The 15,855-nt window shown below is 32.8% G+C and overlaps 1 protein-coding gene across 2 annotated transcripts in view; it reads left to right on the forward strand.

Moving 5' to 3' along the window:
* Positions 1–15,855, forward strand: part of LOC126815241 (exportin-7) — a 55,978-nt gene that overhangs the window by 24,003 nt on the left and 16,120 nt on the right. The window contains exons 13-23 of one of the 2 annotated variants that reach the window (XM_056100009.1): positions 783–840; positions 1,819–1,951; positions 3,458–3,563; positions 4,859–4,994; positions 5,342–5,415; positions 6,210–6,354; positions 7,342–7,498; positions 11,240–11,307; positions 11,677–11,765; positions 12,065–12,172; positions 15,457–15,539. In XM_056100009.1, the coding sequence (XP_055955984.1) occupies positions 783–840; positions 1,819–1,951; positions 3,458–3,563; positions 4,859–4,994; positions 5,342–5,415; positions 6,210–6,354; positions 7,342–7,498; positions 11,240–11,307; positions 11,677–11,765; positions 12,065–12,172; positions 15,457–15,539 (1,157 nt within the window). Of the gene's footprint in view, positions 1–782; positions 841–1,818; positions 1,952–3,457; positions 3,568–4,858; positions 4,995–5,341; positions 5,416–6,209; positions 6,355–7,341; positions 7,499–11,239; positions 11,308–11,676; positions 11,766–12,064; positions 12,173–15,456; positions 15,540–15,855 lie in introns of those variants that run through there. The other variant, XM_056100010.1, reaches the window with a different exon arrangement.

Consider the following 15,855-nt stretch of genomic DNA (forward strand, 5'->3'; position numbering starts at 1 on the left):
TCCACTCGACACAAACTAGGTCATATCGGGACTAACACATGGTTCAATTTTATATCAATAATTCGCTTGCTCGTAGGGGGTCTTTAGCAGTTGGAGGACCCGGAGAAAATCCATGAGGTTGGACATGCGACCCTACTCCTTGTCTCGTACAACGGGGAATAAAAACCCTGCCGGTTGACTCAATGACAGACCGTGTGATACAGCGCAGCGTGCACGTGCTAACCATTTGGCCGTCCAACCCCGCAATAATGTCATGAAATCAATAGTAATGTGAATGTTAGATAGTTATGACTTATGTTTAGATTGATTTTTATGATATATGGATGAATGTGCTCTTTGGTGAGACTACTTTTTAATGTGTGTGTAGGTAGACAAAGAGTCTGTATTTGCATTTTAATTGTAAAATAACATATTGGTTTAGAAATTCTAACATACTATAGGCCCAATTAATGATTAAATGCTAGACTCTTGAGTACTTTATTCACTTACTATGAACAATAACCATTATTGTTGCTATCTAATTAAGATAATTCATTTTACATTTTCTGTATTTGTGAAATATTTTTACATTAAGCAGCAAGATATTTTTACTACATACAAGGACTGAAATAATAACGATATTGCTACTTTAAGTAAACATTGTATTGGATGTGATATTATTCTTAAAAACAAAGATAATTGCATGATAAAAAGTCAACAATAATTTGAATGTGATGACATTGATTCCATGATTTTGTTATAAGGAATTCAAATAGAATGATTGATATTTATTTTATTTGTAGAGAAGGATTAGAGGACCCATTAGATGACCATGGTATGATATCACAACAACTAGAACAGGTATGGTGTTAACTTTTACTTTATTCTATATCTTTAGTCCATTTCATTTGTTGGTTGATACCCCATTTCAGAAACCATCATCTGATTGTGACCCCTCGAAGAACAAAGTCACCTTTTACTATGAAACATCATCATTATTAAGATCTCGGTTCATTTCGATATTCGCGCATATCAGACTGTAACTTCCTGAATTATGGCCCCTGATTGTATGAAAAATCACGTTTTTAGCTTGTGGACCCTATAGCGATCACAATTTTTATTTGATTTAAAACGTTTTAGTATATCACCCTTAAACTCTAATGATGGTTGAGTTCGAATTTCGTAAAATTCAACCAAAACTGCCAGACAAATATATGGTATATCAAGGTTGTGGACCCTCTAGAAGTCACAATTTTGATCCGATTTTGATCAAACTTGAAATAAATCTTTATAACCCAAAGATTTTGGTTTCTGTCTATATTTGTGCATATCGGATCGTATCTTCCTGAATTATGGCCCTTGATTGTACGAAAAATCGCTTTTTGTTTAGCTTGTTCTCTATCCATCTCTTGCAAAATGTGAGCGTATCCTGCCTGGCAGCCGCTGGTTAATTATATATGTCAACTTCTTTTTCTGCTGTTTAATTGAAGAATCTTTTGTACGTTGACACCCCTCAATGTTCACAAAACCCCCTAACCATTTGATCAAGAAATAACAACTGCTCCCTCATTCAAGCTAGCACACAATAAGCTGGCAGACAACAGTCAGGTTGCCAGGTAGTGATACCCTGACATTTTTGCTCAGTGCTTACCCCATGGGTGTTTTTCGGGTAATCCAGTATTTTTCTAGTAAGATAGAGTGTCTTTACTTTCCATATATACTAAATTTGCCATACTTTTATTGGAAATAACCACCCAATAGATACTTTCGGGACAATGTATCTTCAAGACCAGCAGTGTTTGTCTCATAATTAAATATTTATTTTGTTTGTTATTATAGTTATCAACTATAGGTAGATGTGAATATGATAAAACATGTTCTGTATTAGTTACATTATTTGATGAATCAGCAGCTTTATATCAAGAACTAGTAGCATCAGGTGGGCAATCTGTAGAAATAGCTGTTAGAGAAGGTGAGCAAAATATCATTCTTGGAGTACAGTAGTGAATATGTTGAAGATCGAATTATGATTACTATTACACAGGAAATTAAAAGTTATCAAGAAATTATTGCGTTAATCAAAAAATTAATGCACTAAACAAGAAATTAATGCAGGCAAAATATCCGTGTGTTAAATAATAAATCAGAAATTGATGCATTCAATAAATTTATACTATTGAGAAATAATGTGAATCCAAGTTTTCTTTTCTGATAAGCTGGGCCCTGTTTCACAAAAAACTTAAGGTAAAATCACTAAAACAGATTTTAACTAAAATCAAAATGAAATTTTAATTTTATGAGTTTCACGAAGATTGATTGTAACTTAAATGCAATTTTTATAGATTTTTCCGGTGCAGGCGCTTAGGGTGTAAGCAAATACGCTTTGAAACTGAAAACTGTTGACAGGTTGAACTAACAGTTACAATATCAATGGGGAGAGTTTCATACGTTGTAGCAATGTTTGCACATGGTCAGACAGTCGTAGAGAGGTGAAATAAATGAGTTTATTTATTGCGTATTATTCATTTCGAAGTGTATCAATGGGTTGGCCCTAAACTTGGCATTTGATTCGTGACCTTGGCATTTGATTTACTCGCAGACTTCAATGTAAATAATGTGTATCGATAAACTATATTAAGTCGCTTGAATTTCGTAGTTTTATGGTATTTTGGATAAGAGAAACTATTGAGAATTGTCACAAACGTATCATGATATTTGTGACTCAAATGACTAATCTACACTGTAAATTGTTGTCAAATTTTAAAAGTATTTAACAACTTTGAAACTAATCCACCAAATAGGCAATGTTCCGATGCCTAGATTTGAAATGTCATCCTATATTGTTTTAAAAATACCTTGAAATGACCAAAGTGCCACACTCCTTATTGGATAATGCCTATTTATCTTACTCAAGTAAAATGATTTTTTCCCTAAATAAAATATCTTTGACTCCCAAAACTAATGCAGTGTTATTATCGAAAGCCTTCATTAAGAAATAATAATAAATTCATAATATAAAATTTAATTTCAAATAGACATGTAACATTTTTCAATAAACACATTTGAGATTATTGGTTTATCTTTTTTCAAATCATCATAACTCCAAAACCATATGAGTAAATACTTTGCCTGTGGCATGTCTAGTAGTATAGTATAATTTATACTTGAATCATATGGGAATATATAAAATAGTAACAAGGGTTTTGAGTGTCTTAAGTTAGGATGGAATTTTAGTTTTAAGATGATTTTAAGGAGATTTAAGTTTTTGTGAAACAGGGCCCTCTTGTCTGGATGTGTGGCTATCCTTTGTACATACAAAATTAAAGTTGTTAAATCACTAATTGTCAAATTATTACTGTAATAAATGTATATCACCTTGTTGGTAGTGGACTTTAAGTAAAATCATTTAATGAAACACTGATATTTATTTGAATTGAACAAATATCTAGGAGTAAAGAGTTAATAATTTGAATTGTAGGTAGATTAACATGGCTAGTGTATATTATTGGGGCTGTGATTGGAGGTCGTGTATCATTTGCGAGTACAGATGAACATGATGCTATGGATGGTGAATTAGTTTGTAGGTAGGTGAAATAGTGAAATTTGCGTCCCTCTTCGATTTTAAACAGATATTTTTATACGTCCACATGAAAATGTGAAATTTGCGTCCCTCTTCGATTTTAAACAGATATTTTTATACGCCCACATTTTCATGTGGACGTATATTGTAGGCGCCCCTGTCCACCCACAATTTGTTTGTGGACACTCTATAGGTCACAATTTTTATATGATTTTGACAAAGATATTGGTCTATCTCCCAAAGATCTCGGTTCCTTTCGATATTGGCATGTATCGGACCATAACTTCATGGATTATGGCCCCTGATTGTACGAAAAATCATGTTTTTAGCTTGTGGATTAGAGGTCACAATTTTGAATGGATTTTGATGAAACTTGAAATGCTTGTTTATAACCCAAAGATCTTGATTTTGATGAAACTTGGAATGCATTTTTATATCCCAAAGATATTGGTTCCTTTCGATATTCGCACATATCGGAACGTAACTTCCTGAAATATGACCCTTGATTGTACGAAAAATCGCGTTTCTAGCTTGTGGTCTCTCTAGAGGTCACAATTTTTATCCGATTTAAAAAAAATGTTTGAATATTATTTAGTGTAAAAGTATGTAATTCCAAGGTTGTGGACTCTCTAGAACTTCTAGTAGAAGTCACAATTTTTATCCAATTTCAATATTTGTGCATATCAGACTGTAACTTCATGGGTTATGGCCCTTGATTGTACGAAAAATCATGTTTTTTATCTTGTGGATTCTCTAGAGGTCACAATTTTTATCCGATTTGAAAAAACGTTTAAATAGATCACCATTCCACCATAAGGATAAATTCAAATTTCGTGAAAATCGAAACGAAACTGCCTGACAAAATGGCTGCTCTTCGTGCAAATTGTGTAAAAATATGTAATACGAAGGTTGTGGACCCTCTAGAGGTCACAATTTTTATCTGATTTTAATGAAACTTAAAATATATCTTTATATCCCTTTCCAAATTTGCGCATTTCAGATCATAACTTTCTGGATTATGGCCCCTGATTGTACAAAAAAATCGCTGTTGTTTTTAGCTTGTTCTCTATCCATCTCTTGCAAAATGTGGATGTATCTTGCCTGACAACCGCTGGTAATGTTTTGCAATTAACTAAAATTACTTGACATATATAGTATACAACAATTTAAAATGCTTGTAAGAAATAATACCGCAATGAATTTAATTCAAAATAAAGATGTTCTATTGTACACCCAGGGGCATATTACTGTGATTATATATTTGTTACTATTTATTATCATTTTCATCTTGTATTTCAGAGTATTACAGTTAATGAATTTAACAGATTCTAGATTAGCACAAGGAGGCTGTGAAAAATTAGATCAAGCAATATTAAGTTTTTTTGAACAATTTCGTAAAATATATGTAGGTGACCAAGTACAGAAAACCTCAAAGGTAAAAATTTGAAAAGTAAAAATGTGTTAAATTTGAATTCACACTGAGAAAACGATTCTTGACAATCAAAATACGATAGTGTCTGCAAGTTGATAGTCCACCTGTGTTGTAATCATTGTATAGTTATAGTGATAGATCATGGAAGATATCATTTGCTGTAATTGAATGTTAATGTATGTAAATAATTGAATCACAGAAAGGTTATCAGCAGACTTGACTTAACAATCATATTTATAGGCTTTACCAGATGACTTTACTAGAAGTTAGTGGGATTGTTAAGAGAGACTTTGTGTAATAATTTACATAGCTTTCTACTTATTATAATATTGTGTATTGTTTATTTGTAGGTATATAGAAGATTATCAGATGTTTTAGGTTTAAGTGATGAATCAATGGTTCTTAGTGTCTTTATAGGCAAAATGTAAGTACAATATAGTAACTTAATGATGTAATTACTCATATCATGACAAAATATAAGATTTCTACGTTAGATAATAACTCGTAAGCGGTTGTATGAAAACCTTGTATGGGAATGTATATTGGTCGCCCCTGTCAGTCGGTCCGTCCGTCTGATGTGAGATGAAGAAGCTTATTGAATTTCAGCAATTTCCGTTATTATGTCTAGAGTTATGGCCCTTGTTTCACCCGATCTTTGTGAAATTTATATGCATGATTTAAATTAGTGAAACGAAGAATTCTATTGAATTTCAATTACTTCTAGAGTTATGGCCCTTATTTCACTTTGTTCAACTTGTTAATGCTCGATTGATGAAAGTTATCATCCGATATGTATGAAATTTATATGCATCATTTAAATTTGTGAAACAGAGGTCTATTGAATTTCAGCAATTTCCGTCAATAATTTCTAGAGTTATGGTGATTGTCAACCTTGTGAACGTTTTAATGACAAAAATGATCATCTGATCTGTATGAAATTTATATGCATTATTTAAATTAGTAAAACGAAAAAGCCTGTCAAATTTCAACAATTTCTGTAGATTACTTTCAGAGTTTAGACCCTTGTTTCAGTTTGTAGAACTTTGTGAACCCTCAAACAACAAAATTTATAATCTGATCTGTATGAAACTGTCTTGTAAAGGCCCCCAATTACCTACAAAGCAATAAATATGCGACAATCCTTGTCGACCGCTCGGACGATTTAGCTGCTGTGGACGTATGTTTCATTGCCTGGCAACCTATCTTTTTCTTTTTCAGTATAACTAATTTAAAATACTGGGGTAGATCAGAACAAATTATATCAAAAACATTACAACTACTGAGTGATCTATCTGTAGGTTATAGTAGTGTTCGTAAACTAGTCAAACTAGATGCTGTGCAATTTATGTTAAATAACCACACGGTAAGTCAGTATTATATCTTTGTTCATTCTTCACAATTTAAAATTGCAAATAGTGTCTTAATTGTAAGTAATTGCAGGAAGTATTTTGTAGATGCATTATGTAAGATTTAGATTAGAGGACTGGACGCTCTTTCTATAATACTGTCCAACCTTATGGGTTTTCTCCAGGTGCCACTGCTAAATACCCCTACGTGCAAGTGAATTATTGAAATAAAAAATTGAACAATGTGTTAGTCCGGAAATGACCTAGTTTGTGTTGAGTGGCGGTTAATCTCTCTCTCTCTTTCTCTCTCTCTTCAGTAGAGAATAGTTCAAAAATAGATAATGCAAAATGAATACTCTCTCTCTCTCTCTCTCTCTCTTTCTCTCTCTCTCTCTCTCTTCAGTAGAGAATAGTTCAAAAATAGATTTTCAAATTTTGACATGATGTGGCATAAATTGTTTATTATCGTAACAACAATACTTGTTATTCGAGACTTGGCCTCCCTTCACCATTTTTAAATTAAATCATTAAACAGTGACTTTGTTTTAATCTGTTTAAATCTCCACCATCCGATGGTCTAGAGAGTTGAATATAGACTTGTCATGTGAATTAATGTCCAAATACTACAAATACTAGTTTATATAACATGTGAAGCCAAGATAAAGACCTGCAATTTAGCTTTTACGTAATGCATCTTTAAAATGCTTTTGTGAGATATGAGTAATATTACGGTAAATTATAAAAGAGAACACTATTTATTTCAAGGCTTGGGCATGTGTCCTGTTGAAGAAAATATTTGAATTTATTGCAACCTGGGCTTTCATAAGCATTTTAGATTTACTAAATTCAAGCTTCAGTTATAATAAATTCTTCTTCTCATTCATGTGTAGAAAAGTTTACATTTTTCTTTTGATATTTTTTATGTAAATTTTATTTGAATTCTGAGTTATAAACTATAGGGCTGTCATTATTTATTTTTTGAAATAAGATTTTCCGGATTTCAGAGTGAACATTTTCCATTCCTGGGTATTAATAGTGGTACAACACCTATAGCTGATATGAGATGTAGAACAACATTTTATACAGCATTAGGTCGATTATTATTAGTTGATTTAGGTGAAGATGAAGAGAAATTTTATCAATTTATGTCCCCATTAACAGGTACCGTAAACTATATTTTATTTTTTCCTAAAATGGTGGATTGGGCCAACATCAATAATATGCAAGATTTTGTAAAGTTTTCTCCTTTTAAAGGAATTTAGTACAGGGATGTAAGGGTACATAGCAGGTTTAAGTTGGAAATGGAAACCATTTTCATTATTTTAAGAGAGGCAGAGACGAGTGGTTGTAGTGACTGGGGAATGACTGAGCGCAGCTAGTGAATGCTACTAGGGGTTCGGTTCACAGGCCTTCACGTGGATGTCAGGCAAGGTGTGCTTTTTATCGCCCACCTCAATGTCTAAATTGACTCCCCTCAAAGAAAATAATCAGAAAAAATATACCGGTAACGAAAAATACTGTCAATATCGACAATGAACTTGCTTGTCAGCTACAATAACAGTCATACCTTAGTGAGAATCGGCCATCCGGTTCATAATCTGAGTAATTAGCACATTTAACGGTAATTTTGATAATTAGGTAAAAAAAAACGAAACAAGTTTGTTGGTTATTCATAACAGGTCCTTTGTAAAAATAAGCCACGTGACGAATGAAGACCTGTCGCTCAGCATGGATTGTGAATCTCGCGATTCGCACCTTCTTCGACCCCTCGATCCGTATGAATTTCAGGTAGATAATAAAATAATGATTGGATCATACATTTTATGGTTTCACTGACCAGTTGTTAGTTAAATTTAAAGTCATTGAATAATCCCTGATATAACAGACATTAATCCCGTCAGGATCTCCAATGCTTTCCGATTCCCGATAACATGTGACATGCATCAGTTGGAATTAGGTCAATAAGCCAGCATTGCTAGATTTAGTTTTAAATAGTATTTTAGTTTTATTCTTTTTTATTTTATACACATGCTGACAGGAAGTTATTTTTAAAAATATTGTCCTTATTATTTAAGGCTATGACATAGTCGTACAGAATTTTATTTTATATAAAGCAATTTTAATTATGATTGTCACGTGATCATTGTGCCACTTGTCTATCATCTACGAATGAATAAAAACTTTGTAAGTTACGTGATAGACAAAAACAATAATTTGTATTTTAAATGTGAAGAAATGCCATAGTGTAGTATCAGCTTATTTTGGCTACTGCGTTTTCTGATCGACTGATGATATCCGTTTATCCATTGAAAAAACAAAGACAGTAATTTGTTCAGGAATATTACTGACTTGAACTTCAAGCCATATGTTAGCCTATTCAGAATAACAAATTACCAAAAATTATTTTTGTTGAAGTCTGGTAAATATTAAAGTTAACGGGAGCTTCTAATTACCCTATTTCCTACCGGGACCTCATTTGACCCAGTTCTGGCCGGTTGGTTTCAAAATGGATTAAAATCCCCATTCTTATCACAAATGCTAAAAAAAGCTCTCCTCCTTAAAAGGAGAGCTTTTTGTCAGGAGAGAGATTTACCCTTTTTTATACGCCCACATTTTCATGTGGACATATATTGTCGTCACCCCAGTCCGTCTGTCTGTCCGTCCGTCCACAATTGTATGTGGACACTCTACAGGTCACAATTTGTATTATACCCCCACATTGAAATATGGTCGTATATTGTTGTCGCCCCCGTCCGTCCGTCCGGCAGTCCGGCGTCCACAATTGCTTGTGGACGCTCTATAGGCTAAAGTTAATATCCGATTGACTTTAAATTTATACACAGTGTTTAGGGTCATGAGATGAAAAAGCCTATTGATTTTCAGCAATTTTTGATAATTACTGTCGGAGTTATGGCCCTTGATCACTTCAAAAAATCTTGTGGACACTCTAGAGGTCAAAGTTAATATTCAATTAACTTTAAATTTATACACAGTGTTTAAGGTCATGAGACAAAGAAGCCTATTGATTTTCAACGATTTTCGATAATTACTGCCAGAGTTATGGCCCTTGATCACTTCAAAAAATCTTGTGGACGCTCTAGAGGTCAAAGTTAATATCCGATTGGCTTGATACGCAGTGGTTATGGTCATGTGTCGAAGAATCCTATTGATTTTCAGCGATTTCTGATAATTTTTACCAGAGTTATGGCCCTTGATCACTTTGAAAATTCTTGTGGACGCTCTAGAGAATAAAGTTAATATCCGATTGACTTTAAATTTATATACAGTCTTGAAGACCATGAGACGAAGAAGCCTAGTGATTTTCAGCGATTTCCGATAACTTTTGCCAGAGTTCTGGCCCTTGATCACTTTGAAAAATCTTGTGAACATTCTAGAGGCTAAAGTTAATTTCCGATTGCTTTTAAATTTATACACAGTGTTTAAGATCTTGAGACGAACAAGTATATTGATTTTCAAGAATCTTTATGACTTGAACAGTCATGATGTATACTAAACATTAGCATGGGGCAGAACTTAATTACTTAATGAGTTGTTACTCTTAATCAGATTTTAATGTATTATAAATGTTTCATTACCAAAAAAAGTAAAAATATGTGACAACTCTTGTTGACTGCCCGGACGATATGGCTGCTGTGGGCGCATGTTTCGTTGCCTGGCAACCTATCTTCCGATTTCAACGAAACTTGAAATATAGATTTATCTCCCTAAGATTTCGGTTCCTTTCGATATTGGTATATATCGGACTGTAACTTCATGGATTATGACCCCTAATTGTACGAAAAATCACGTTTTTAGCTTGTGGACCCTATAGATGTCACAATTTTTATCTGATTTTGTTGAAATTTGAAATGTAAGGTTCCTTTCGATATTCCTGAATTATGGCCCCTGATTGTACGGAAAATCGTATTTTTTAGCTTGTGGATCCTATGGAGGTCACAATTTTATTCCGATTTAAAAAACGTTTGAATATATCACTGTTATACCTTAATGACGGTTGAGTTTGAATTTCGTGAAAATTGGACCAAAACTGCCGGACAAAATGACCGTCCCTCGTATACAAACAGTGTAAAAATATGGTATATCAAGGTTGTGGACCCTCTAGAGCTCACAATTTTGATCCGATTTTGATGAAACTTGAAATACATGTTTATAATCCAAATATCATGGTTGCTTTCAATATTTGAGCATTTCGGATCGTAACTTCCTGAATTATGGTCCTTGACTGTATGAAAAATCGTGTTTTTAGCTTGTGGTCCCTCTAGAGGTCACAATTATTATCCGATTGAAAAAAAACATTTGAATACTTCACCGTTACACCCTAATGACAGCTTAGTTCGAATTTCGTCAAAATCGGACCAAAACTGCCTGACATAATGGCCACCCCTCGTATGCAAATAGTGTAAACATCTGGTATATCAAGGTTGTGGATCCTCTAGAGGTCACAATTTTGATCCATTTTGATGAAACTTGATATGTATGTTCTTAACCAAAGATCTCGGTTCCTTTCAATATTCGCGCATATAGGAGCGTATCTTCCAGGATAATGGCCCCTGATTGTACAAAAAATCACATTATTTTTTTAGCTCGTTCTCTGTCCATCTCTTGCAAAATGTGGGTGTATCTTGCATGGCAACTGCTTGTTCTAATTTCGGGAGAGCTTTTTTTGACTTTCACGTGAAGGCCTGGGTTCAGGTGACATGCTTTCCCTTGAGACTAAGAGGATAAATTGTTTTTTTTCAATTAATCTGCACACGAACTGAGGTCAGTGAAAACAATCGTCCATAATTGTTATCAAACCTGACAGCAGTTAATCAGCTACTTCATTGTAGCCAACACTTTTAACATTGAGTGGAAAATCTTTTAAAAATTTTTATATTTCAGCTGCGTTTGAAGCTGTAGGTAATCTATTAGCTAATGCTGGTAATCCTTCTAGTTTAGAAGAAGCTAAGGTCAGTTATACTCTTTCTACTTTCTTATTTATACAATAGTATTTTATTATATAACTTATTTATACAATAGTATATTTTATTATACAACTTGATATTATTCAATACAATAGTATTTTATTATATAACTTATTAATACAATAATACTTTATTATACAACTTATTAATACAATTACAATAGTATTTATTATACAACTTATTAATACAATAGTAATTTATTATACAACTTATTAATACAATAATACTTTTTTATACAACTTATTAATACAATAGTATTTTATTACACAACTTATTACAATTGATGGGCCTGTTTTAATATCATGCTTTATTTGAAACTTCTATTAGTTCTAATGATAATATTTTACCTTACAGCGATCGTTAATAGGTTTAGCAAGAGATCTACGGGGTATAGCTTTTGCTTTCAACACTAAAACCAGTTACATGATGTTATTTGAATGGATGTATCCTTTTATATACTGTATTATATAGGTATTTGTAGGCCTACTGTGCGACAGAATCTGGCTTTATGTAAGGGAATGTGTAAATCATTTTGATGGAATGAAACACATTACGGTACTTCCAGGGTACAAACTGCTATGGTACAGGTTGGATTATCAGAAATTTACAGACATTTGAAGTTATTCCGTATAAAAAAATATTGGTTTAGAAACTCAAATTTTTCATATAATATGAGATCAGATTACCATGGGGCTACTACAGCACATATGTTCGTTTAGTTTTTTTCCTGACTATATATCAGATATCCTAACTATATACCGGTATTACAAAGAGCGATAGAATTATGGTACCATGACCCTACTGTTACTACACCCGTCCTTAAACTTATGGCTGAACTCGCCCAAAATAGGTACATAACTCTTTAATTCATTTTTTTACTTAAACATACATTATGCAAGTGCAAACATACATTATGCAAGAGCTAAATCTGCTTATTGCAGATCTTTCTTTAGGCCTGAAATGTTATATAAACTATTAATTAGACTTGTATTAATATGACAATTTCATAATCAACTCTCGATGCCATCGGATACCTCTGATATTAAGTAGATTAGAACGGTTCAGCCATATTTTGATTTAATTTATAAATGGAGAAGTGAGGCTTAGCTCCGAGCAACCAGTACACAGTGTTTACAATTAATGCACACATCTTGTCAAACCTTCAACTTAAGGCTAATATCTTTGCTCGCAATAGAGTGATTTGTATGAAATTTTCAATATATTCATTTTACATTATCTTTTTTTGAACTATTATAGCAAGAATAGCTAGCTCTTTATCTAAATCTTACATAATGTATATTTAATAAAGATTGATGTTACTAGCATTAACTTTTTGTTACCACAAGACACTTGTAAAAACTTGTGGGTGCAATACAGGACAAAGTTTTTGATAGAATTTCTGAAATTTTCATGGGATTAACTTGTTCATTAGAGTATATAGAAGAGACCTTTTGAATTTCAAAATTTGTAAAATTCAAACAAGTTTTGATGATTTATATTTGTAGTGATATTGTTCATTATAAAATTTTAAATTTTAACCCCACCTCCTTGGATTTTCATGAAATTTTATGTACATGTTTATGTGGGGTGGCAAAGCTGATTTTTCAAATTTTAACGAAATCGGATGAACGGTTTCGTTGCTATTTCTGTTTATTACGTCTAGAGTTATGGCCCTTGTTTCACTTTATTGATCCTTGTGAACGCTCTAACGTCAAAAGTTATCATCCGATCTTTCTGAAATTTATGTGCATTATTTAGATTACTGAATCGAAGAAGCCTATTGAATTTCGGCAATTTCCGTTTATTACGTCTAGAGTTATGACCCTTGTTTCACTTTATTGATCCTTGAGAACGCTCTCACGTCAAAAATTATCATCCGATCTTTTTGAAATTTATATGCATTATTTAGATTAGTGAAACAGAGAAGCCTATTGAATTTCAGCAATTCCCGTTTATTACGTCTAGAGTTATGGCCCTTGTTTCACTTTATTGATCCTTGTGAACGCTTTAACATCAAAAGTTATCATCCGATCTTTCTGAAATTTATATGCATTTTTTAGGTTACTGAAACGAAGAAACCTATTGAATTTCAGCAATTTACAATAATTACTTCTAGAGTTATTGCTCTTGTTTCACTTTGTTAAACCTTGTTAATGCTCAATTGATGATAGTTATCATCCGTTATGTATGAAATTCATATGCATCATTTAAATTTGTGAAACAGGTCTATTGAATTTCAGCAATTTCCGTCAATAATTTCTAGAGTTATGGCGATTGTGAACGTTTGAATGACAAATGTGATCTGTATGAAATTTATATTCATTATTTAAATTAGTAAAACGAAAAAGCCTGTTTCAGTTTGTAGAACCTTGTAAACCCTCAAACGACAAAATTTATAATCTCATCTGTATGGAATTGTCTTGTAAAGGCCCCCAATTACCTACAAAGGAATAAATATGCAACAACCCTCGACGACCGCTCGGACGATTTAGCTGCTGTGGGCGTACGTTTTGTTGCCTGGCCACCTATCTTTTATTAACTTAAATCAAATTATGGCTGAACTGTTCTAATCTATTTAATATTGGAGAAATCTGATGCCATTGAGAGTTGATTATGGCCTGGATAAGTTATCTAATAAGTAATTTAGAATACATTTCAGGCCTAAAGAAAGACCTGCAATAGGCAGATTTAGCTCTTGCATAATGTATGTTTAAATAGCAGAATCAGATATCTGTAGCAACAGATTATGACATATTCAATTAAAATCATTTCTGTTTGAAAATATTTAAAGATACATTATGCAAGATTAGATAAAAGGCTGACAGTTCTCACTTTTATAGTTAACAAATAGATAATGAAAACAGAATATGCTGAAAATATCAGTCAAATTACTTCACTCTGAACTGAGATATTAGTGATTCAATTTACGGTTTGCCTAGGTCCTCATTACTAAGGTTGGTACGATGAAGGATAATGTATTCATTATGCAGGCTAACGATGGCATCAAGAGTTGATTATGGTCTGTATGTGTTAATTAATGTCTAATCAATAATTTAGATAACATTTCAGGCCCAAAGAAAGACCTGCAATAGGCAGATTTAGCTCTTGCATAATGCATGTTTAAGTGACAACTAAAGCTTTCTTGTCTCTGAAGTTAAACCATATCCAATCATGACTTAAAAAAAAATCCAAATTTGAAATTTTTATCTTCAATGTCATCATTTGAATTTATCTAATGTAAAACACTTTAAAATAGCAATTGGTATATATGCTTATTCAACATGTGCAAAAACAAAATTTTTTACATCTCCAATTTTTTCATATATGAAGGGCATGATGTCGAGCTTCGATTCTAGATGACCTTGACCTCTGGCATCGTAGGGCAAGAAGGTCAGATGAAAGGTTAAAGGTCAGGTCAAAAAGTCATCAAACTTAAATATATCATATATACCATTTTTGGAATCCCTGGACAATTCCCTGTTTATTGGTACCAATTTCATTGTGATCAGGCCATTAGTAGCCGAGATATGCCTTTAAAGATTAGAAGGATTGTTTGTTTTCGCAAATTTCGGTCGCCCATAGCAATGAAACCGTTCATCCGATTTCGTAAAAAAAGGGGGAATTCAGCTTTGCCACCCCACATAAACATGTACATAAAATTCCATGAAAATCCAAGGAGGTGGGGTTAAACCCATTGGGTGATTTGACATGGAATGACCCTCTACTGCAACAGCAGGCTAATATTAAAGACAGGCATACAGCAGTTGAAATTTGGACCGGCACATTTCCACCTACTCTTCATCAAATTTCAACTGCCAATTTATGTAAGATTGTTGAATTAAGAAGCCCAGAGTAGAAAAATAGTTATAAGCTAGTGTCAGTCTGAGATTAACTTGGGCGCATGGAAACTAACTCTTGAAAAGAACCCGACATATGATGGAAAGTAGAATATTAGCTGATAACACAGATGAAATACTTTGAAACCTACCATATGAACAAATTCATCTGTATGTCGCATTTGAAGAAGAAATATTGTCTAATCATTGTAATCTATTACTTGGAAAGTTTTTATTTAAAATTTTTAGTAATAATATAATTTTAAAAAGTATTTGTTATTAAATGGTTTATTGTTAGATCTCAGAGATTACAGTTTGATGTATCATCACCTAATGGAGTGTTATTATTCCGTGAAGTTAGTAAAATGATTGTTATGTATGGTAAGTTGTAGATTATATTTATAGTAACTACCACACACAAAATTGTTGGTGAAAAAAGTATTGTTTGGTTTTATTTTTTTATACGCCCACGTCCGTCCGACATCCACAATTTGTTTGTGGACACTCTAAAAGGTCTCAATTTTTATTCAATTTTAACAAAACTTACATTATAGGTCTAACTCCCAAAGATCTTGGTTTCTTTCGATATTGGCATATATTGGATCATAACTTTATGGATTATGGCCCCTGATGGTACGAAAAATCATGTTTTTAGCTTGTGGACACTCTAGAGGTCACAATTTTCATCTGATTTTGA

The sequence above is a fragment of the Patella vulgata genome, chromosome 3 (genome assembly GCF_932274485.2).
Source record: "Patella vulgata chromosome 3, xgPatVulg1.2, whole genome shotgun sequence".
Lineage (NCBI taxonomy): Eukaryota > Metazoa > Mollusca > Gastropoda > Patellidae > Patella > Patella vulgata.